This window comes from Papio anubis, chromosome 5 (assembly GCF_008728515.1).
Source record: "Papio anubis isolate 15944 chromosome 5, Panubis1.0, whole genome shotgun sequence".
In the NCBI taxonomy this organism is placed as follows: domain Eukaryota; kingdom Metazoa; phylum Chordata; class Mammalia; order Primates; family Cercopithecidae; genus Papio; species Papio anubis.
In genome coordinates, this window is record NC_044980.1 from 10,326,215 (window position 1) to 10,351,503 (window position 25,289).

The 25,289-nt window shown below is 43.0% G+C and overlaps 1 protein-coding gene across 5 annotated transcripts in view; it reads right to left on the bottom strand.

The window, feature by feature from the left end:
- CTNND2 (catenin delta 2) overlaps positions 1-25,289 on the bottom strand; it is a 942,602-nt gene that overhangs the window by 248,796 nt on the left and 668,517 nt on the right. For all 5 annotated transcript variants that reach the window (XM_031666708.1, XM_031666706.1, XM_031666707.1 and 2 more), the window contains one exon: positions 17,729-17,861. In XM_031666708.1, coding sequence (XP_031522568.1) covers positions 17,729-17,861 — 133 coding nt within the window. The remainder of the gene's footprint in view (positions 1-17,728; positions 17,862-25,289) is intronic.

Consider the following 25,289-nt stretch of genomic DNA (forward strand, 5'->3'; position numbering starts at 1 on the left):
CTGGGTCTTTCTGGCAGAGAGGTACTCAGTCAATGTGCACAATTACAACAGGTATACCCACCATTTTCACCACACCTGTCCCCTCATGTGGAAGCTCACCCTGGCCTGCACATAAGGTGTGGCTGGGCCAGTTGGATATGAAATGAGACCTTTCCTTTTGAACAGCCACCTTTCCCTAATCTCTCTGAGCAGCCTCCACTTCTTTAGTACGATGGCCAGGTATAATTACACTGATTAAGCTCAGTGTAAAATGTGGCTTCCCAACCAATGGCCATAAAACTAGCTTCAACATGTGGTCCCAGATCTCTTGGTAGAAGTGGTGAAAGAGTAGACCAGCCCTCCCCATGCAGTGGGGTCACCTAGCTGGTCCTCCTCACCTGCTTCCACTATTAATCCTCCCACCATCACAAGAATGGAATCAAAATCTTTCTTCATGAACACCATGTTTCATCCCTTCCTGAACCTCCATCAGGGAATTTTTCAAATCAGCTAACTTAAGCATAAGTACTCTAAATTTCCTAGAATCTTATAGCAGAGAGAAGAACATCAATTATTCTTTTTTCTTCCAAGGTATATAGGTTTTACTTATTGGTGGACAAGGACTTCTATGATAGGCTGAGTAATTCTCCTCCCTGAAGATGTCCAGGTCTTAATCCCTGTGAATATATGACCTTACATAGCAAAAGGGACTTTGTTGCTGTGATTAAGAAACTTGAGATGGGACAATTGTTCTGGATTATCTGGATGGTCCCAATGTCATCACAAGAGTGTTTATAAGAAGAAAGCAGGGAGAGGGGATGTGATGTTAGAGCCAGAGGTCAGAATGATGAAATCTGAAGTTGAAGGAAGGGGCCAGAAGTCAAGGAATGCAGTCAGCCTTCAGAAGCCGAAAAAGTCAAAGGATCAGAATCTCCCCTCAGGACACCTTGACTTTGGCCCAGGAAAAGAACTTTGGAAACTATTCAGCTCTGAAATTTTAGATCTCTGTTGACAGAGTTCTTTCTTCTGTGGTCTAATCTCAGTATCTCTTAGGATAGGGTAGAGTTATTCCAGCCTGTGAATAGGGGGGCCTAGTTCTCACTCCACTTCCCCAGCTCCACTCACCAGTAATCGTCAAACAGCTCCATCTTGAAAGGGGAGCTCTGTAAGACAATCGAAGGGAAGTGTTCAGCTCAACTGTCCATGTCACCCTTTTATCATTTGTACACGATATTATTATTAGTGTCTTCACAACAGGAAAGAAAAACAGAAGAGGGACACACAGGAAGGAAACATTTAATTCCTGGTATGCTTCTCCATCACATGTGAAGATGGTAAAAACCCATAAAAAAACCCATCAAAATTGAGAGTGTGTTTGCATTACATAGAAAAGAATAAGGAACAGCCGGGAGGTTGTGTCTTATTCCCCAGTGGACAGGAAAGAGGGAAATTGGCTTAAAAGCCCCATAGGTGGTGGCAACAGAAAGAACAGTAGTTAGGTTAAGTAGAATTAAATGAAGGGAGTGCCAGGCAGTTGGTGAAGTCTGAGAAGTTCCCTTGGGATTTAAGGGAAATGCAGACAGGAGCTTCTACTCCTGACATCTTCGTCATTCAGTTCATACTTGGAGTCCCAAAGCTCACCTAGCCCTCCTAACAATGGCAATGTCATTGTGTCTGTGCTCTTTTTCATTTGTCTCCATTTTTCCAGGACCCCTGCTCCAGACAACAGATTTGATAACCTGGGGTCAGTAGCAAGGCTAGTCCCCACTTCCATTCCAAAGCTTGAAAGGAAACTGTGCAGCGAACATACCCTTCTATGCAAGGGTATGTTGTGCTGGGATGAGTCCCGAGCATCCTACTGGAATGCTCTTTGACCATCTCCATAAATACTTAGAGATTGGATATGCCAGTATTATTCACCGACTGCTAGAGTTCAGAGACGTTTTGGCTTAACAAAGCTTGTGTGGGCCTAATCTCCTAATATATCACAGTGTTTCCAGGGAACATACATTTCAATTGCAAGATTCTTTTAAACAATCTTTGGAAGTTGAAGAGAGCCTGTATAGATCCACAGGAAACACAGAAATCATCCCATAAGTACAATTAAATACAAATAACAAAAGAGTTAATGCCAACTCAGTGTTCTACTTGTCATGCAAGAGGCAAATTAATTAAGAAGGATTGTAAGTACAGAAGAGCAATGTGAATTTTGAAGAGCTCTTAGCAAAGCAGGTTTTTTTCCCCTTACATTTGGAGTGTGGTTAGAAAGTGCACTAGGGCTAACGAACTAGAATAGTCATATAATGAGCACCTATAGCTTTCCTTGAAACATTTAAAAAACATTTGTAATGCTGAAGTGCGTCTAATAAGAAGACACAGATCTTCCAATCAGCTTCTGATATGAAATGACTGAAATGTGGTCAAGCCAGAAATTTGCATACATTTAAAGTCAGTCAACTGGGGCACCTGTTCAAGGCAGGGAGGCTCTTCCCCTCCATTGTGTTAACTATTTCCAAGATGGCACATGTAGGTGCCCAGAGAGCAAGCTTATTATGCTTTTGTAGTTCCACCACGTTGAGGAGGTCTAAATCTTTAGATTTAGAATGAACTGGAACAATAACCTTGGAAGATAAGGTTGGAAGAGTGGCCAGAGGCTCAAAAGGAGTAAGTCTAAGATCATTTACATAGGGTGGATTAATGAAACAGAGATTGCAAAAATATAGGAAAGCTCGTAACTGCAATGAAATCTTAGGAGATGATGGTTCCTTATAATCTATGCATGGACATCACATGATACGAAGCCTTCTTGTATTGACTCTCTCGGTATTTTGACAAAATGTTCTCTCCAGTTCTGTGAGCCAGAAAAACCTGGAGAACGTCTGGAGGGGAAAAATCAAGAAAATGACAGATAAACAAGATGCCTCTTCCTTGGTTCAATGATTTAGAGATTTTCACTTGGAAACAAGGCCTGAGGGTGCTGAGTTGGTAGCAATAAGAAGCCGAGTGTCACCAGGAGGAGAAAGGCCAGAGTTTTGCTGCCACTTCCCCTACAGACTAAAGCAAAAGAAATGACCAGAATGCCAGATGAAGAAGTTTATGGTGGATATAAAGTTGAACTATGTCCCTGAAAAAGCAACTAGTTCTTCAGGTACAGGTCTTCTTCTCTAAATGATGACATACCAGAAATGCTTCAAAACAGCAAAGCACAGTGAGAAATCCCTCAGACAGTGCTGATTCCTTCACCTGTGATGCAAATGTGAATGGACTGACATTCACGCAGGTCATCTGTTTCTTCTGCTCATTATTGCAAAGACTACAAACCGGGTGGAGAGGCGGGTGGAAGATAAAAAGAAGACCCATTAAAATAGAAGGGAAGCGTGGCCCAAAGAAGAAATGGAGTTAAAATAACCCAAAGTGAAATTTAGCAAACCCAGAAAGGAAACTTCAAAGAGGTTTGAAAAATACCTGCTGCATCATTGTTCGCAAGTCATGACCCACTTTCAGAGACTGCTCTCTGACTCATGTCTGTTTTGCAAAGGGAACTTAGTGTACCTGGTGGATTTAATCAGGAGTCTCGCCTTGCTGTGGGGTAGCTACATTTCATCACGATATTGGTCTCATTCCTTAACTTCATTCACTTTGGGCTATTAAAATGGTCTCCTTCTGGTTATAAAGAAAAAGCCTGTGGGGCGTGGTGGTTCACAGCTGTACTCTCAGCACTTTGGGAGGCAAAGGCTGGAGGATCACTTGAGTCTAGGAGTTCAAGATCATCCTGGGCAACATAGGGAGACCCTGTCTCTACAAAAAATTAAAAAAAAAAAAAATTAGCATGGCATGGTGGCCATTGTCTGGAGTCCCAGCTACTTGGGTGGCCAAAGCAGGAGGATTTCTTGAGTTCAGGAGGTCAAGGCTGCAGTGAACTCTGATCACACCACTGCACTCCAGCCTGGGAGATAGTGAGACCCTGTCTCAAAAACATTAAAAGGAATAAGCCTGTCCATTTTACCACTTCCATCCTTTCCCCTCCCCATCTCCAGCATCCCACCTCCTGAAGCAGGCTGGACGTGAGCTCCAACCTCCTGGTGTGCCCTTCCCACCCATCTCCTTCCACCCTGTTCTTTCTCCTTTCTCACTGGAGGTGGGAGGGAGAAGGAAGAAGTGTTTCCTTACATAAAGGCCATTAGGCTACCAGGCCACTGCCTATGTCTGTGGGCCATCTCTGCCAAGGTGACTCCTGGGCTCCAGCAGGGGCCAGTTAGGTGGCTGGAGTTCTCTGCCGCCCCAAATCTTTGCACTTTTGGCTCTGCATCTTTGATGCCTACACCTTGCTTCGCCCCTTCTGCCATACTCCTGCAGGAACACATCTAAATCCCTCCATCGCTAGTCTCTTCTCTCCCCTGCGACCCTGCCCTTATCCATCTTCCTTGAAGAAACCTTTAAGCATAGAGGAACACGGTCCTTGCTCAAAGTCTGGCTGAATCCCTGTGTGATCTCCCCACTGTACTCCAGCAGCCCAAGGCAAGTCACCAGCTCAGAAGCTGAGTTGACAGCCAGTTGGGGAAGAAGATGCCAGTTTTCCTTTCTTGCTGCCTCCTGCAAACTTTAAGGGCTATTCCCATCCTTAGGCTCCATCTTCCCCAAGTGTAGTTTCCTTTCCTCTCCTAGTTCTCCTGTTAAACTTCTAAATGGAAAAGATCACCAAACCAGTGAGGTCTCTACTACCCCTAGAGAGATCAGCTCTTCTATCAAGGACTGGGCCCTTCAGCTTGGTCCTGGGGGAGCCATATCTGCTGAAGTCTCTGCTTAGTGACCTCTAGAGAGAAGAGGTGCTCATTTGGCACCTCACACAGAACTGTCATGCTGACATCTGATGCTTCCCTGACATTTGGGAGGAGAGGCCTTTGTTGGAGGAGCCTAAAGTCTCTTTAGCCTGCAGGGAAAATCTCCAAGATCAGGACAAGCCTCTTGATGGCCACAGGATGCTAGAACCAGCTTAGGTTTAGGAGGAAGAGGAGGAGAAAGGAGAGTTAAAAGGAGCAGGCAGTGGAGACAGGAGGGTAGAGAGGTATACAATATGCAAAAAAGAGATGCGTATGGCAGGAAGCAGCAGTGGGCCACCTGGCCTGGGATCACCTGGCCTGGGATCACCTGCGTCTCATCTATCCCATCTGTTGCTAAGTAAAAACACGACCAAATCACCATGATTTGGTGTCTCTGGGGGCCTTCTTACTAGGCTTTTCCCCCTGTATTCTGAGTCTATGATTCTGCCTTACCCTCCAAGTTGATCTATACCTCCATGCAGTGGTATTTGTCCTCTTTAGTTGTAATTCTGTCCCAGGCTGTTAGCAATATTGCCTTCTTATTATCTCCTCCACTGAGGATGACTCATGGTCCTTTCCGCTCAAAGCACTGGCTCAATAATTCCTGAGTGTGCCTCGTCCATCATCCTTCATGTGTGAAGGACCAAGCCTTCATGAAAATGGAAAAAATATATTGGCCTCTGGCTGCAGTAGTGCTCACTGTGGATCACATATCACATCTCTCTTGTGTTCATAAAGGTTGTAGATCTTGAGAAGCTTTAACTTCTCCACAGAGCTAACCCCTCCACTGAGGCCTGGTACACTGACCCTCAGCACATTCCTCGCTCTCTTCTTCCTCCTTCCCTGGCTGTATTTAAACATGACAAGAGTCCATATCTTTTTGAAATAGGAATTATACCTCTGTTTGTTAAAGTCACTGCCTTCATTCTTTTCCTTTGTGCTGACCTAACTTCTCACATGTCACCCAGCTGTTTCTTGCAGGCTGTGTGCACAGCCGCTAGCATCCTGGTGGCCAACCTCACAGGAGAGCTTCATCTTGCCTCGTGGCTCCTGGACTATTCCACAGTGTTGTTCTGGAAGGTTCTTAGTCAAATACCCCTCCACTTTCTCCCACTTACTAATGTTCTCTTATTTCTGAGTCTTTCTGGTTTACTTCCTAATTACAGATTACATGTCCTATCATAAATCACTCACATCTCCTTCAGATCCAATAAGCCACTTTGTTTTTATGACACTTTCTTTGTGTCATTTTTGGATGATTACAAGTGGCTACTGTAGGTTACTGGGCAGCCCTTTTTGGCTTCTTTTACATCTTCCCGGGCAATCCCGCTGTGAAGTGTGATATATGACATGCTGTCTCTGTGGTTCAGAGCTCTAAACTGGAGTCAGACAGTCATTGTGAGAAGGACAGCCTGTGTTTCTTGCTAACTGGCAAAACAAACAAACAAACAAACAAAAAACAACTAAAAAAACCAGGAAAAACCAGGAACTTGTCTGGAACCTTTGAAGTGGGTCAAACTGCAGTGACCATCACATTCTGGAAAACAGCTGAATTTCTCCAGCACTGCAACCCTTGAACAGTGACCACCAGTAAACTATGGACGCATGATCTAAGTCAGCCACCTCTACCAATAATAATTCTCCAAAACAATTTGTGTAATCACTCTGAGCTTCCTTTTAGTTTTCTCTTAAAATCCCCTACTCCCCTCTGTCTCTTCAGAAGCCAAATTGTCTCCTGAATTACAATTTCTAAGATTAAGACCCCAATAAACGCCTTGTCTTCTTGCATTGCAGTTTGGTCTCTCACCTCTTCTTGGCTGACACTACCCAGTGAATTTACCCATTTCCCTTCTTCTTTAGAGCTTCTCTCCCTCTCCTTTTATACCACCAGCTACCCCTCCTTTGACCATTTCATATATTCCACAATCTGGTGAAGCACTGTTTCTTAAGATGCATTACTTTCCAAACCACCCTGCCAAAAAGCACACCCAGCTCTCTCTCCTGTGATATTAATAACAGGGCATTGGCCTACGTGGTTTACGTGATCCAACCCTGGGATATTACTTGTCTACTCTCACCTCCTACCCCTCGCCACCTCACTTTCTAGGTTCCAGCCACACTCTTTGTTACTCCTTGTTATCGGCTGAATATCGTCCCCCACAAAAGATATATTGAAACCCTAGCATCTGGGACCTACAAACATGGCCTTGTTTGGAAATAGGGTCTACACAGATGTAATCAAGTTAAGATCATGTCATTAGGATAGGTCCTAATCCAGTACAATGTAAGCCCTTATAAGAAGAGGAGAAGAGATACAGAAAGAAACACGCCTAGAGGAGATGGCCACATGAAGACAGAGGCAGAGATTAGAGTGATGCATCCATAAAGCCAAAGAATGCTGAGTACTGGTGGCCACCAGCAGAAGCCAGGCAGAGGCAAGGAAGGATTCCACCCTGAGTCTCAGAGTGACCATGGCCCTGCCCCTTCTCAGTCTTGGACTTCTAGCCTCCAGCATCATGGGAGAACATATTTCCATTGTTCCACATCTCTCAGTGTATGGTACTTGCTTCCCACAGCCCTTGGAAGCACACTCCTGGAGCACATGCCTTAGAGACCTAGCTCTGAGGTTCTCTCTCTGACTGCTTTCAAGCTCTGCTCCGAGGCTGCTTCTCAGAGATCTTCTCAGAGAGGGCTTTCCTGACCATTTGCTACAGAATGGCAGCTGCCTCTCTCCACCCACTCCTTATCACTGTCCACCCGCTTTACTGTGTTGTATTTCCTCCATGGCCCGCATCACCATCTCACCCATGATCAATGCATGCCTGTGTATTAGTCCTTTTTCACACGTCTGATAAAGACACACTCGAGACTGGATAATTTATAAAGGAAAGAGGTTTAATTGACTCATAGTTCCACATGGCTGAGGAGGCCTCACGATCATGGCGGAAGATGAAGAAAGAGCAAAGGGACATCTTACATGGCATCTGACAAAGAGAGAATTTGTGCTGGGAAACTCCCCTTTACAAAACCATCAAGTCTCGTGAGACTTACTATCACAAGAACAGCAGAAGACAGACCCGTCCTCACGATTCAATTACCTCCCACTGGGTCCCTCCCACGACATGTGGGAATTATGGGAGCTACAATTCGAGATTTGTGATATCAGCCTATATGTGTTTATTGTTGCTTCCCCCTACTCACGGGGGTCTATTTTGTTCACTGCTGGATTATTGAGGTCAAAAACAGAGCCTGGAACTTTAAAGTTGCTCCATGATTATCTGTTGAATATGAATTAGTTTCACTTTCACATATCAATATATCAAGTATTTGGGTCTATATGTTGCTTTATGTTGGTATGTACAGACGGCTCTTTGATTCTAACTTCCTAAAGGGCAGTAGTTGAATCTAGTTGTGTAAACAGCGGCTTAGCACAGAGTCACACACAACGTGTGTGTGCATTCAGCTTCCCTTGCCAACAACAGCAGATCTCAAAATGTGGATGATGAACAGTACAAGTATTCTGTCTATAAAACTATGGAATTGGTTTTACATTTAACTGTTGGAAAGAGATTTCCTTATTTATTTTGCAGCCCATACTAAGAATAACTCACACTCCTTTGCCACCTGCTCTGTGCTGGCAGTCTACGTGTGTTCTCTCTACCATGATATGGAGTCTCAACGCAGTTTCATAGTCTGGGAGATGGAGTCTCAGAGAGGTAAAGCAACTTGCTCAAGGTCATGGAGCTAGAAAGTGGCATGGCAGCCAGGGTTCAAATGCAGGCAGCCTGGCTCCAGAGCCCTTGCTATAAGCTCAGTGGTATCCTCTTTACTGATATTTAATCAAAGAAATATGGGCTCTTTTTCAAAAATGTGAAACAATTTACGATGAAAGAAAGAAGAAATGATTCAAAGGTAGTCGACTGAAAAGATGAATAGCACATTCGCTTGAACTATATGAGGTAGAAAGAACTAAGAATAAAATAGAAATTATGAAGCACTTTAAGTCTAGTAGACAGGAACAAGTCTCAATTTTTTTTTTTTTTTTTTGAGATGGAGTCTCGCTCTGTCGCCCAGGCTGGAGTGCAGTGGCCGGATCTCAGCTCACTGCAAGCTCCGCCTCCCGGGTTCACGCCATTCTCCTGCCTCAGCCTCCCGAGTAGCTGGAACTACAGGCGCCCGCCACCTGGCCCGGCTAGTTTTTTGTATTTTTTAGTAGAGACGGGGTTTCACCGGGTTAGCCAGGATGGTCTCGATCTCCTGACCTTGTGATCCACCCATCTCGGCCTCCCAAAGTGCTGGGATTACAGGCTTGAGCCACCGCGCCCGGCCTCAATTTTTTTTAACAGATGTAATAGTCTAAATTTGTTGGAATAAAAAGTTATGGGGGAGGGGAAACGTATGCATATTTTATACACAGAAATCAATTTCTATGTTCTATACTTAAAGGCAATCTGAATTTCGACAAAATATTAGTATAAATGATATAAATATATTGAAACAATCTAGTCCAGACACACAGACACATACACACAAACAGACAACTGCAAATACGATGGCTGTCTTCCATCAGTTCTAAGTGGGTATGCCATAGGTTATATTTTTCTGGCAACTTCTAATTTAAGACTTAGTGTAGCCATCAGTGTAGGAAGCAGGCGGCTTTCCCTGACTCCACAAGGCTGGGATGTAAGCATTCTGTAAGGACTCTCGCCAGCTGTGGTGTCATCTGTTCATCACGCCTTAACACATGGTATTAGAACGCCCTGTTGACTGGGTGTGATGGTTCACACCTGTAATCCCAGCACTTTGGGAGGCCAAGGCTGGTGGATCTCCTAAGGTCAGGGGTTCATGACCAGCCTGGCCAACATGGTCCCATCTCTACTAAAAATACAAAAATTAGCCTGGTGTGGTGGTGAATGCTTATAAACCTAGCTGCTTGGGAGGCTGAGGCAGGAGAATCACTTGTACCAGGGGGCAGAGGTTGCAGTGAGCCAATGTTGTGCCACTGCACTCCAGCCTGGGCAACAGAGGAGACTCTGCGTCTCTAAAAAGAAAAAAAAATGCGAATGCGAATGCCCGGTTTACTGCTGTGGCTTCACCTCTCCATCATGTGTAACACACAGTATTAGAATGCCCTGTTTACTTATTTTCTCTCCTGCAGGTTGTGGATTCTTTTTTTCTTTTTCTTTTTTTTTTTTTGAGACAGAGTCTTACTCTGTCACCCAGGCTGGAGTGCAGTGGCCTGATCTCCACTCACTGCAGCCTCATCCTTCCAGGCTCAAGAGATCCTCCTGCCTCAGCCTCCCAAGTAGCAGAGACTACAGGGGTGCACCACTGTGCCCAGCTAATTTTTGCATTTTTTTGTAGAGACAAGCTCTGGCTATGTCGCTGATGCTGGTCTTGAACTCCTGAGCTTAAGCAATCCTCCCACCTCGGCCTCCCAAAGTGCTCAGATTACAGGCATGAGCCACCACACCCAGCCAGATTCCTTAAAGATAGGATCTATATGCTATTGATATTTGGACCCTCCCACTAACACAAAGCTAGCTATCAATATACTCTTTTGTGTTCCACTAGGACTGAAAATTTCATTTCTTTAAAAACAAAAATGCTTTATAGCAGTTAGGATGATAAGGTAATTGGAAAGATTGTTGGGAGTTAGAAAAATAAAATCAATATTGATTTCCTAAAGCAAGAGTTCTTATCTTGTGCCTCTGTAAGTTTACTATATAAGATCTGGAAACACTTCATATATATATATATGACAGTTGAAGCTACTTTTTGATATAGCAAGAAGTAATCAGGTCAAAACCTGAAATTACATCTTTATCAGTGCTGCTCACCAGACATTTCTAACAAAAAGAAAGGAGTACAAGTCAATCCTTCTTACACATAAAGTCACATAATAAAGTTTGAATTTTTGAAATAAGGCATGTTGTTTAAAAATGAGGCATGTCAATAGGATGGTCTATGTTTAAAAGAAAATACATTTTCCAATTATTTGAACACTTGTAATTTTTGTTAGCTTAACTTACATTTTTAAAAGTTAATTGATTTATTAACTTATAACAAAATTAAATATGTAGCTGGGCATGGTGGTGCACACCTATAATCCCAGATACTTGAGAGGTTAAGGCTGAGGACCGCGTGTGCCCCGGAGTTCAAGGCTACAGTGTGCTATGATTGTACACCACTGCACTCCAGCCTGGGTGACAGAAAGAGGCCTTGTCTCTAAAAATAAATATATAAACAGAAATATTTAAACATTTAAAAATAATCCCTATTTGCCACTTGAAAATGTGCACACACTTCTAAATCACTAAGATACATATTACCTTGAATGAAGCCATATAGTGTGTACATATATGTACATATATACACTCTTTGTTTTGTATAACTGTCTATATATGAAAGGGGGTGCCACCTGCATGCCAACTCTGGTGTGTGCATTGGAAGAAATCGGGAAAAGTGCAGGCAGGAGGCACATAAATAAACTGCAATCCTCACAACCCATGAAATGTACTTAGTGTCCCCAAATCAATGGGATAATGAAGAAAAGAATGAATCTTTTCTTCATTCTTAGCTGAGGGGAGTTTCCAAAAAGAATGAAGAAAAGATTTATAAAAAATGCTCAAAAGTTAGCAGCATTTAGACACCTCCTAAAAGATGCTTATAGTCCATACACCTGAGGGAGTATCCATGTTTAATAATTCCTCTGTCTAGAGGCTTAATTTATGCTGACTTTCCCAACAATCTAGGAGACAGTGTAGATGACAGACATCGTTCAAAGAGTACTGCCATCCATTCACACTAATCATGCCTGTGCCCTTGAAAGTGCAAGGATCCACTTCCATCTCAGATATTCATTAACCCATGAATATGGACCACACAAACTGTGTTTGCAGCAATCACCTGAACCCTCACTTTATTCCTTCTCCTTTTCCCATCCTCTTTAATTTTTCCTCGACTGCTTTTCTTCTGATCTTATCTCAATCTGGCTCTGACTACTGCCTATGTGACTACACTCCTATCTCAAGTTTTTAAACACTTGCTGATCTACAAAATATTTAAAGCCAAATATCCTACCCTGGATCAGAGAACTCAGTGGAATTCAAACTCTGCCTTAGTCACTGGAGATTGCTGAGCTAGACCCCGCCCAGCCCTCCCTCCTCAGTTCCACCTCACTGCTGGGAGGGTGATATGGTTTGGTTCTGTTTCCCCACCTAAATCTCACTTTGAATTGTAAAAATCCCCATGTGTCAAAGGCAGGACCAGGTGAAGGTAATCAGATCACATGGGTGGTTTCCTCCATGCTGTTCTTGTGATAATGAGTGAGTCTCATGAGATCTGAGCATCTGACACTTCCCCTGCTTGAACACATTCTCTCCCCTGCCACCCTGTGAAAAGGTGCCTTCTGCCATGATTGCAAGTTTCCTGAGGCCTTCCCAATGCTGTGAGTCAATTAAACTTCTTTCTTTTATAAATTACCCAGTCTTGAGTAAATTGGTACCAGGAGTGGGCTGTCATTGTAAAGACACTTGAACATATGGAAGCATCTTTGAAACTAGGTAATGGGCAGAGGTTGGAACAGTTTGGAGGGCTCAGAAGAAGACACGTAGATGTGCGAAAGTTTGGAACTTCCTAGAGACTTGTTAAATGGCTTTGACCAAAACGCTGATAGTGATATGGACAATGAAGTCTAGGCTGAGGTGGTCTCAGATAGATATAAGGAACTTCTTGGGAACTGGAGCAAAGGTGACTCTTGCTATGCTTTAGCAAAGAGACTGGCAGCATTTTGCTCCTGCCCCAGAGATCTGCGGAACTTTGAAACTGAGAGAGATGATTTAGGGTATGTGGCAGAAGAAATATCTAAGTCACAAACCATTCAAGAGAAAGCAGAGCATAGAAGTTTGAAAAATTTGAGGCCTGATAATGTGATACAAAAGGAAAACTCATTTTCTGGGGAGAAATTCAAGCTTGCTGCAGAAATCTGCATAAGTAACAAGAAGCCAAATTAATGCTAATCACCAAGACAATGGGGAAAATATCTCCAGGGCATCTCAGAGACCTTCACTTCCCCTCTCTTCACAGGCATGGAGGCCTAGGAGGGAAAAATGGTTTTGTGGGCTTGGCCCAGGGCCTCCCTGCTCTGTGCAGCCTCAGGACATGGTGCCCTGTGTCTCAGATGCGTTGGCTCCAGTCATGGCTAAAAGGGGCCAAGGTACAGCTCAGGCCATTGCTTCAGAGGGTGCAAGCCCCAAGCCTTGGTGGCTTCCATGTTGTGTTGAGCCTGTGGGTGCACAAAAGTCAAGAATTAAGGTTTGAGAATCTCTGCCTAGATTTCATAGGATGGGTGGAAATGCCCTGAATGTCCAGGCAGAGGTTTGTTGCAGGGGTGGAGGCCTCATGGAGAACCTCTGCTAGTGCAGTGAGGAAGAGAAACAAGGGGCTGGAGCCCCCACACAGAGTCCCCACTGGGGCACTGCCTATTGGAGCTGTGAGTAGAGGTTCACCATCCTCCAGAACCCAGAATGGTAGATCCACTGACAGCTTGCACCATATGCCTGGAAAAGCTGCAGACACTCAACATCGTACTGTGAAAGCAGCTGGGAGTGGGGCTGTTCCCTGCAAAGCCATAGGACAGAGCTGCCCAAGGCCATGGGAACCCATCTTTTGCATCAGCATGACCCGCAAGTGAGATATGAAGTCAAAGGAGATCATTTTGGAACTTTAAAATTTAATGATTGCCCTGTTAGATTTTAAGCTTGCATGGGGCCTGTAGCCTCCTTGTTTTGGCCAATTTCTCCCACTTGGAATAGGTATATTTACCCACTGACTGTACCCCCATTGCACCTTGGAAGGAACTAACTTGTGTTTGATTTTACAGGCTCATAGGGAGAAGAGACTTGCCTTGTCTCAGATGAGACTTTGGACTTCGACTCTTGGGTTAATGCTGAAATGAGTTAAGACTTTGGGGATTGTTGGGAAAGTATGATTGTGTTTTAAAATGTGAGGACATGAGACTTGGGAGGGGCTAGGGCAGAATGATATGGTTTGGCTCTGTGTCCTCACCCAAATCTCATTTTGAATTGTAATAATCCCCAGATGTCAAGGGTGGGACCAGGTAGAGGTAACTAGATCATGGGGGCAGTTCCCCCCACTGCTGCTCTCATGACAGTGAGTTCTCACGAGATCTGATGGTTTTATAAGTGTCTGACATTTCCCCTGCTTGTACTCATTCTCTCTCCTGCTGCTCTGTGAAGAGGTGCCTTCTGCCATGATTATAAGTTTCCTGAGGCCTCCCCAGCCATGAAGAACCACGAGTCCATTAAACCTCTGTTCTTTATAAATAACCCAGTCTTGGGTATTTCTTCATAGCAGCATTAGAATGGACTAATACAGAGGGGAACTGAGGAGATGGTGTTAAATCCAAGTTCACTAGAGCAGTAGGAAAAGCTAGGGATGAGGATTTTTATCTGCTGACTTACAGAAGCAAATTCTCATCATTGCACATATAAGATCTAGTTATCATTTTGGAAAAAAACTGATGTTCTTGGCTTTATTATATTAACACTGTACAAATCACAGGAATAAGGAACAAGAAGGGAATGATTTATGACCCCCTGCATATAGAAGATGTAGTTCTGCCTTTTTTTTCAATGGCCTACGCATTGTGTGAGCAAAGTCAATACCAATAATGAAATGTAGACTGAAGGGCTAAATCAGTTCAATAAAATGCAATAGAAAGACTAGAGGACTGAGTAAATTTGGAAAGGCTAGTGCCTGCAAGATTAGTATTTGGACAACAGGTAATTACAAAAATCAATGTCTGTATATGAAAACACGACAGGCAGCCATCTGTCACAAAGGGAGAACCAATTACTAATAGTTTGGACTTGCAGTTAGAATGAGAGAACAAAATAGATCTGTGTAGAATCCTTATTAGAGTTTACGTGTGTGTGTGTGTGTGTGTGTGTGCATGCAAATATGCATGCCTCCCTATGTGACTGAATGGGAGAAAGAAAGGGAAACTCTGGAAGCTCACTTTGTGTTTTATTTAAGTCTTTTGTACTTCCCATGTTCCTTTGGCTAACACTTGCTAACTTCAATCTCATTTTGTCAACTCTGGATCAGGGTGTACACTCAGTCATACATCACACTTCCCTTCCTTCTCATTCCAGCCTCCCAGGTCTCCTGGGAACATTATCATGGGTCCTGGCAGTGTTTGCAGCCTTTAGAAGGTAGTATGGAGGGTTGCCATCGATAACATGAACTGCTGCTAGGAGTGCCAGCTGCTGGGGGCCACCCCAAACAATGAGAAGTGATACAAGCAACCTTGAGGGCACACATAGCAAAATAAAAAAAAAATAAGCAGAAGCACACATATGTACACACATGCACACACAGACATACACACACAGACACACTAAGACACACACATACACACACAGAGACACAGGCATACACACAGACACAGACGCATGTACACACAGAGACACATGTACACACTGACACCTAGAAATATACATGAAATAAAACAGTAACTTTAGTGTCTTTACTGTTCCTGGCCAAAACGAAGGAGGATGAATGCACATTTCACCACTAAGCAGTTTGCATATGTTAAGTCATTTGATTCTTACAAAGACTCTACAGAGAAGGTATCAGCATCTTCATTTTAAAGATTAGAAAAGAGGCCCCAGTATAATCAGGTAGTTCGAGGTGACTGAGCTGGTAAGCAGGAAAGCCAGCCCGGGAAGCTCATCCATTCGCCATGACTTGTGCTGGTCGCCCCTTCATTGGAAGGCCTGTGTTCACTATAGTGTGCTAGGGGTCATTCTGATGTAGCCAGAAACAAGTCTACAGCTGCTGTCACTACAGCTCCTGTCAGGTGGCATCGCCACTGAGAGGCCCCAAGGCTGGCCCATGGATCATGTTTACGGAGCCAGTTAGACCATGACTTCAGACTTCCCTGGGCCATGAAGCCTGCACTGCCTGGCCGGGTGACTCCCTGTAATAGAGTCTGACTCTATCTCTTGATGTTTGACTTCTGACAGCTTTGAAGCCTCACCCTTCCCTCCTCTGCCCCACATCTGAGCAAGCTGAGAAAACTCAAGAGCTTCCTTTTCTGGTACCCGCAGGGGTTTCAACCCGTACAAGGCCCAGTCTGCATGTGAGAACCCACTTCCTACAACCATAAAAACTCCATGCCAATTTCCTTTCCAAAAGCTTTCTCAAGCCAATTTTGGACCTGCCTAGGATCCACTGTGCTTGACCCAGAGATCCTCACTGTGTAAGTGATACCTTTTCAGGCCCTCTTGGTGTGTGAGTCATGCCAGCAACCTTGGCATCAGAACAACCAAATTTTGGGTGGGAGTCCATCCCACTTTGGCAGGGCACCACAACACTCTTGAATCAATTCATGCTAACAATGAAATGAAATACTTTCATGACCTTTGGAGAAACTCTCAAAGTTATAGTCTTCAAAAAAGAGAAAACTTATGATCTTCAAAAAAGGACAATATATGATGATGGTATGCGATCCCCTAGTCAGAAATCTGTCCTTAATTTTGCATGGCCATTTTTTTTCTATTAAAAATAGAGAATGACTAAGTTAACATCTGTTTGGGACAATAGTCACACATAACTTTAATGCTTTTTTAGGTCAATTTAACTGACCTCATTTTTTTTTTTCACATTTAAAATTTTTTCACATTTAAAAATTTTCTCAGATGGACAATATTTCTCTGTATCTAAACTTTGGCACTGCTGACATTTCGGGCTGGGTGATTCTCTTTGGAGGGCTGCCCTGCACTTTCTGGGATGTTTTGCAGCATCCCTGATTTCTACGAGTGATACCCACAGCCTCCTCCAGCTAGGACAACCAAAGATGTCTCCAGATGTCAAATGTACCTTGGGACAAAGTGACACCTGGTTGAGAACCATCGCTCTATATTCATTCCACAAAGAAACAGCACTTTCCTGATAAGCATGAGCATGGACCATGTTCCCTGCGGTCCCAGGGGAAGAGAGATGGAAAAATATAAAAAGCCATGAGGCTATGTATATCCCCATGCAAGCAAGCAAAATCTATAATAAATTGCAATTATATCTTCAAGTCTCTCTTTCCACTCTTAAACTAATTTAGATTCATCCCCAGAATTGCTTACATGCCATAAAGATGACTCGTTATAGTTTACAAAATCTTTTTTTAAAAAATTGACTACTCAGTTCCTTACATGCAAATGCTTGTCCCTCGTCTCAAAAAGTTAGATTTGGCTGCAGCGACCACTGTGATTCTCCAAAAATACCACACAGCACAATATATGCACTTTATGTATTCCAAAAACACAGAGCATGTTAACAGCTGTTTACATGATGGACATGGACAATAGTCTCCTTAATGGAACACATATCCACATTTAATCCACTACTCCTTTGTAAATAGCGCCAAACACGTGGTTATAACACAAAACCAAGTTAGTGCCTAGAGTCCTTATCCTATCAATGAGTTCTTCAGGAAAGTCAGGTCATAGCTTATACTGACTATAATAATGTTATTGTAATTTGAGGAGATAACAATTGATACTTAGTATGTCTTTAGGATTCAGGGGCAGAGAAAACTCCCAGAGTCGGAATCAGGAAGAGAAAGACAAATCAAATTCCAAGTATGGCATTTGACAATCCAGCCTCTATTGATAACTAGCATACACTATTGGTCCTCCGTTCCTCGGTATTCAAATACTAAAAGTGAAGAATGCATGAAAGGCCTGCTAATCAATTACATGAAACATGCTATGTTTTAGTCGTAAATATAGATCTAAATTTTAAAAGCGTAACTTCAGTTCTCCTAATTCCTTTCCCTGCCAACATTAAGAAGATCTGAGGGCTTATGAATCTGATACCAATCATTTCAGAATCCAAGGAGCACTTACCTCGGCTTTAATTTTGTTGTCTCCAAAACAGAGGTGTTGCAAGTAGGCTGCCGCGTTAGACTGGACTGAGGGAAACTGGTGCTGCAGCATCTGAATCACTTCCGGCAGTTCCGGGTCTCTCCATCCAAACTCTCTGAACAAAAGGAAAGAACAGGGGAAAATATGAGAGAGAAATACTACCACACTGTTAACATACGGTTAGCTCATGTATGAAATGTACCTGAGTTTATAAGAAGATATTTCACAGATGACTGTTCTGGTTTTCTTACATGCAGACCCATTTAAGAGGATTTGGAAGAGATTTCCTAGAGTAAATAGTTTTCTTATTCTTTTATATTTTTAAATTTTTTTTGAGATGGAGTCTCACTCTGTCGCCAGGCTGGAGTGCAGTGGTGTGATCTCTGCTCACTGCAAGCTCCGCCTCCCGGGTTCATGCCATTCTCCTGCCTCAGCCTCCTGAGTAGCTGAGACTACAGGCACCCGCCACCATGCTCAGCTAACTTTTCATATTTTTAGTAGAGACGGGGTTTCACAGTGTTAGCCAGGATAGTCTCGATCTCCTGACCTCGTGATCCGCCCGCCTCGGCCTCCCAAAGTGCTGGGATTACAGGCGTGAGCCATCGTGCCTGGCCTAGTAAATAGTTTTCAAGTGTAAACATGTGCATACTACATATATTGATTATATAGATTATATATACAGATCAATCTATCAACTGAAGTTATATGTTAATGAAGATTATGAAAAATAATCTAAAATAGCATATGATTTTAATATACACATTTTCATTTGAGCTTAAGTGGATTATTCATTTATTTATTTTTAACTTTTTTAAGAGATGAGGTCTTACTGTGTCACCCAGGCTAGAGTGCAGTGGTGTAATTATAGTTCCCTACAGCCTCAAACTCCTGGGCTCAAGCCATCCTCCCACCTCAGCCTCCCAAATAGCTAGGGTTACAGGCGTCTGTCACCATGTCCATCTTAAATGGATCAGGTATAGAGGTCATATCTATTTTAGCATATTGTTTCAATAGTCTGATTCAGGCACAGAATTAAGCTAAATTATCGGACAAGAGAAAACAGAATTGGATGAGTCCAATCCAAAACGTTGTGACAGCAGCCAATGTTTCTATCATTATTATTTTTATTACAGTTGTTATTTTCACAATCTCTTCTTTAAAAAGAGACAGGGGCCCTATACAATTCTCTGGGGATAAAAATATAATAACATAATGACTTTATAAAAGGAAATTATTTATTTAAAAAGCTAGGCTTATTTGCAGAACGTTAATACATTTTATGCATTGCACATTTTCCTGTCTCCTCCTTTTTACATCTGAGCTACTCCAAAAAGCTGGTTGTCATCTTAAGCAATATGCTCTAAAATATTTAAGTCCATTCTAAAACATTATCTTGATTGTACTGTCATACAAAGAAATATTCTTTTATTAAATCTCTCTGCTCAACCAGTTAGACCATGCTGCTAACAGGACCAACTGTATGAATTCTATCCCTGCAGCAGGGAACCAATTTTTAACAGAGAAATAAAATAGCAACCTCCAAGACCACAGGTAAAAACTTGACCCCACAAGCCACCAAAGGGCACTATTTATCCAAAGGACAGGCTAGAAAAGAAATGAGCCAGTTTTGCAACCACCTCTATTCCTCATGAAACAACTCAAAAGCATACATCCTATCAATGCCAGGTCGATGCTGTCATCTAGGAAAAGAAGACATGAAAAATGGGATAGAGAAGGAACAGACAAAGGTTAAAAGTGTTCTCAAAGATTTTAACCTCGTCTCTTTATCTTTCCTTTATCACAACTGGTAGAGGTTGTCAGGCAAACCTTGAAACAAGTTGGTGCTTCCTTTACAGCAAGTGAATACAATATGAAATAGAATACCTCTTGAAGTGGCTTAGTTTTTATTGGAAGGATAAAGCATTCTATTTAATGCGCATTTAGCATTTTATAAATTTACATACAGTCAGACAGATTATATATATATACACACACAGACTCACATACTCAGAAAGACATACAGTATAATAATATATGTGTAAAGAAACCTACTCAAGTGATTGCTGATAATGAACAAACTATTGAATCCTTCTTGTGATCACAGTAGAAAACATAGAATTAAAAATGTAAAGCCTGTTTTTTTTTAAAATTTAATTTCTTTTGTTTTATAATTCTAAACCACGTCTGCAACGCTCAGATAGCACAGTCCTTCTTATAAGAGTAGCCCTCTAGAATTATATTCTTTATGCAAATTAAATCAAAATCTACTAAATATCTGTTAATTAAAATTAGAAGTGTAGAGACACTGGATGGTTAAGATGAATTCAGGTAAAACTATGCTTTCGGAAAGTGATTAATAAATAATTCATTTCAATCTATTTTATTAACCAGTCAGTAATTGCTCTATTAGGCGACGGCTTACATGGCGTATGCCAAGAACACCTTTTGAATGAGAACTCTAGGGAGCAGACTTAGGGGCTCTTTGCACACATGCATGCACCTGTGCACACGTACTTGCACACACCCTCCCCAAACTCAGACAGGTGGATGAACATTCCAAAGACTCATGAGTGCAGAAGGGATCCACGTCCCTCACACTAGGTCAAAAGAAAGGCTGTTGCCAGCTCTGCCCTGTCCCCAACCCCCAAACCTCTGGAATCCCAAGCATCCCTTCCCTCCCCACTTCTGCTCTCCCAGACCTCGTTACTTACCTTCATTCTGCTGATCTGCAAATGTCCTCCCACCTCCCAATCACCACTCTTCCCACCTGAGGCATTTAAACATGCAGACATGCACACGTGATTGTGCCACTTTCCTGCTCCACACTCCACAATGGCTCCCACTGTCCTTGAGAGTCTAAGACACTCCCATGACCTTGGAGGCCTTGCTGGGCTCACCCACTCCTGCCTTGCTGGCTCCTGCTTGGCCCTGGCCTGCCTCTGCTCCTGTCCTCCTGTCACCTGGCCTAGTGGCCTCTCACTCAAATGCGGGGCCTCAGGCTCTTTACGACTTCCTCAGGGAATCCCGTCCCAACTCCTATCCATGCAATGCCCAGTGGAGGATGACACAGTCATGCCGTGGGCCATGAGGTGACCATCTCTTGCTTCACTCTGGTAGGCTTTGAAGCCAGGGCCGCAACTCTGTTGGTCATCTTTATCAGCTGGTTCCTACAGTTCTCCCTGACATCAGATGGACTCCACATAAATGCGTTTTGAAAGAATGAAGGTGCCAAGGAATGAAGAAAGGGCTTGGACAGAGACAGTGTTTCCACAGTTCTACTGGTGACTCTCAGAAGAGCAAGAGTCATTTCTAGATTAGACACCCAACACACACACACCCCCAACACACACATACACTCAGCACATATACCCCAACCTACACACACACACACACACCCAACACACACATACACTCAGCACATATACCCCAACCTACACGCACCAAATACACACATACACTCAGCACACACACTCCCAACCCACACACACCCAACACATACATACACTCAGCACACACTCCCAACACACACACCTCAACCCACACACCCAACACACACATACACTCAGTACACACACCCAACACACATATACACTAAGCACACACACTCCCAATCCACACACACCCAACACATACATACACTCAGCACACACCCCCAACACACACACCTCAACCCATACACACACCCAACACACACATACACTCAGCACACACACACCCAACACACATATACACTAAGCACACACACTCTCAACCCACACACACCCAACACACACATACACTCAGCACACACATTCCCAAGCCACACAACACACACATACACTAAGCACACACACTCCCAACCCACACACAGCCAACACACACATACACTGAGCACACACACCCCAACCCATACACACCCAATACACACATACACTCAGCACACACACGCCCAACACACCCTCAACACACACCCAATACACACATACACTCAGCACACACATGCCCAACACACCCCCAACACACACCCAACACATACACTCAGCACACACACCCCAACTCACAAACACCCAACACACACATACACTTAGCAGACACCCTCAACACACACACTCAGTACACACACCCCAACACACACACACACTGAGCACACACACCCACAACACACATCCAACACATACACTCAGCACACACACCCCAACCCACACACACTCAACACACACAGCACACACACACCCCAACACACACATACCCAACACACACTGAGCACACATAACACACACACACACACACCCACATCACGCCATTACTCACATTCCAACAGTTCCACACACCTAATTCTAACACATATGCACACACACCAAACACCCAACACTCACACACACACAACATGCTCACACACACCAACACACACAGAGGAGTCCCTGTCCATGCTGCTAACCTGAGCAGCCTTCTCTATGCCTCCATCGCATCCCACAACTCTATGGCTTAGACTCACCAGTGGCTTCCCACTGCGCTTAGACAGCAATCTGTGAGGGGGACGTGAAGGTGCAACATTTATGGGGGGCAACTCTGGGGCACAGTGAAAGGGGGTGAAGGAGAAAAAGCCCAGATCACAAAGCCAGACAAGACTGGAAGGTGAATGTAAAGTTAGTGTTCAAATCCTCTGGCCTTAAACCAGCTTCCCAGAAATTGGGTTGGAGTTGATTGTGTCTCCAGGCAGTTGACTTCTGGTTTATTCTAATTGGCAGTCCCTCAGGACTCAGTCACTGCAGCAGTTACCCACTAAGAAAAGACTAATCTTTTCAAATGTTCTCCTCAATTTCACAAAATAGATGCTAAAAGAGCACCCTCCAGCAGAAAGTCTGGGGGAATGATTTATCTCCAAGGCTCTTTTTCCATAACAGTTTCGTTTCGCTTAGATGAGATTCTGTTTGGTTTTCTTTTTGCTGATCATGGAGATATACCCCAGAGAAATAGCAGCAGGCCCGGAGAAAATAAGTCTGTCCGAATCATTTTGGCCGGAATTCACTGTATAGTATGGTTTCTTCAGATAAGGTCTTAATCCTTAAGGACAAAGAGGATCTTGTAAGACAAAAAAGTTCTGGAAAGAACAAATATCAGAGGAGGGAACACACCAAAGTGTGAAGTCACAGGAGGGGTTATTTGGGGAAGGTGAGCGATTCAGCATGTCGGGGGCATCGCTGTGAAGGGGATGGGGGCCTCCAGAGAGGAGGGCTGTCTAGGAACAGGGGGAGTTGGAGCAGGGGCTGGAAAGCAAGTTTGAGATGAGATCATGAAAGATCATTCATTCCAATACAAAAAAATCTGGACTTGGTCTGTGGATAGTATTGTGAAAAAGAAATCAAGTAAGATTTGTTTAGAATTACAGAACAGGAAGAATAATAATCTCCAGTAATAATGTGAGCACAAACTAAAAGTCAGTTGCCAAGGTTCTCTGCTCCCACACTTTAATGTTCTAAACCTTAATGAACATTGTGTGGTTTATTTTCATCTTACAGAAGAGGCAACTTAAGGTGTTACTGAACTTAAGTGATGAAGCTGGGATAAAATGCTAGTTGTCTTCTCTCAAATTCATAAATGTAGCCATAAAACTATGTTGCCTGCTATAATCATTCTCTTGAAATAATGTCTAAAACAGTGATTTTTTTAAAGACAACGTCTAAAGAATAACGTCTAAAACAGTGTCCCTCCGAGGACATTTGGCAAAGCCTGAAGACAGTTTCGGTTGTCACCTGTGGAAGGCGCTGCTGGCATCCAGTGGGTAGAGGCCAGGGAAGCAGCCAACCTAGGGCAGTGCACAGGACAGTCCCTACAACAAAGAATTATTGGTCCCCAAATGCCACAAGAGCCCGAGTTGAGAAGCTCTGGTCTCAACATGTACTGTATTTGATCAGTTTTGTTGGGCAAGGATGTTGTAAATCTTTCCCTCTTGACTGTTTTTTTAGAATGAGCACAGGATTTGGCATCAGAATACCTGTCAAGAAGTTCAGAATTTGAGCATCTGGCTCTGTCCCTTTTATCCCATAAATACAGGACAGTCCCTTAGACCTTGCTGGCCTTAGTTTCCATGGATCAATATATAAAGAATAATACCACCTATTTTACTGCATTTCTCTTAAAATGCCAAAATAAAATAATATATATGAAAGTGCTTGAAAAACTACTAAGAGCTAGATATTTTCTAGTAATTTTTACTTTAAGACTGCCAAAAGGGATGCATTTCTCTTTAAAATCTATGTAATACCACTTAAGGTTTTATAAACCTTACAATCTTTCACTGATGTGTATTCATTTAGATATTATACTTATTTGAAGAACTCTAAATGTAAAGGGGGACACTGCTTTGGCTAGTAGTAAAATTTGCCCTTTCAAAACAATTTCCTTTCTTCCTAACTCCCCTTGGGAGGCAGTGTGCTACAGTGGGAAATGGTCTTTGGATGCAACCAGACCTGGTTGGAATCCTGCTCCACCGTTAACTGTCTCTGCAGCCTTGGGCTTGGGTCTGAGTCTTGCTGGCTGGCAGGGAGGTGCTCACTGTGTAGATGAATATCGAGTCCATCTGTCCCACTGAGATAAAAATTCCTACCTGGGAGTATTACTGGGATGATTAGAAATAATATATGTGAACCCCTCAGAGCAGTTGCTGGCACCCAGCTTGGGCTCTCCAGAAATGTCAGGTATTGTATGTAACTAAGAAGAGGAGAAATGAGAACCCTCTACAATTTCCCACAGTAGCCAAACTCATAACTCTCATTTGTGACTGGGCTTCACTTTAGAAATGTTAATGGAACTGGGGATATGCAAATGTAACCTTTTCTCCATTAAAACTTGTCACACAGGCCCACAATATTGTGACTAAATCCTCACTCTTACATGGACTATCTGAGTTGTTAAAATCACAACGCTCAGCACAGCTAAGCAGCCAACAGTTCATGACTATGTTCACCAGTTCATGACTGTTCTGCTGGTACGGAAACCAAAAAGTTGATGCATTGTCACAATGTCTTATCAAGTTAGTTTCTCCATTGGAAAGAGTCCCAGGACAACTAGAATCCTCACAATTTCAAACTATTTTCAGCAAAGCTTTATGGTGGTGGACATGGCTCACTTTGATTGCAATCTAAACTATTTCCATTGAGGGCAGGGCTGTGTGGACATTATTAAAATGGATGATAATTTTAATCCTTTAGAAACTCTAAACTCAAAATGTTTTGAAGACCGTACCGATTTTGACTTTCATATTTGAAGTCATAAGGAAGTAGGCGATTTTGTTTTTCATTTGGTCTTGTTGATGCAGTTGGGAAGGGTGCGGGGGTGATGGTCATAAGAAAGTTAGATAGATTTTTTAAAGAACAAAATGGAGATATTTACATTCTTGTTGACCAAAGAGAACTTATTCTATAATTAACATACAAAAGCATTAATATCTTAATGCTCATTCTTGGATAGTTTGTAACCAAAAACAAAAAGCTGCCCTATACAATTTTTTTTTTTTTTGAGACAGTCTCACCCTGTTGCTCATGCTGGAGTGCAGTGGCGTGAT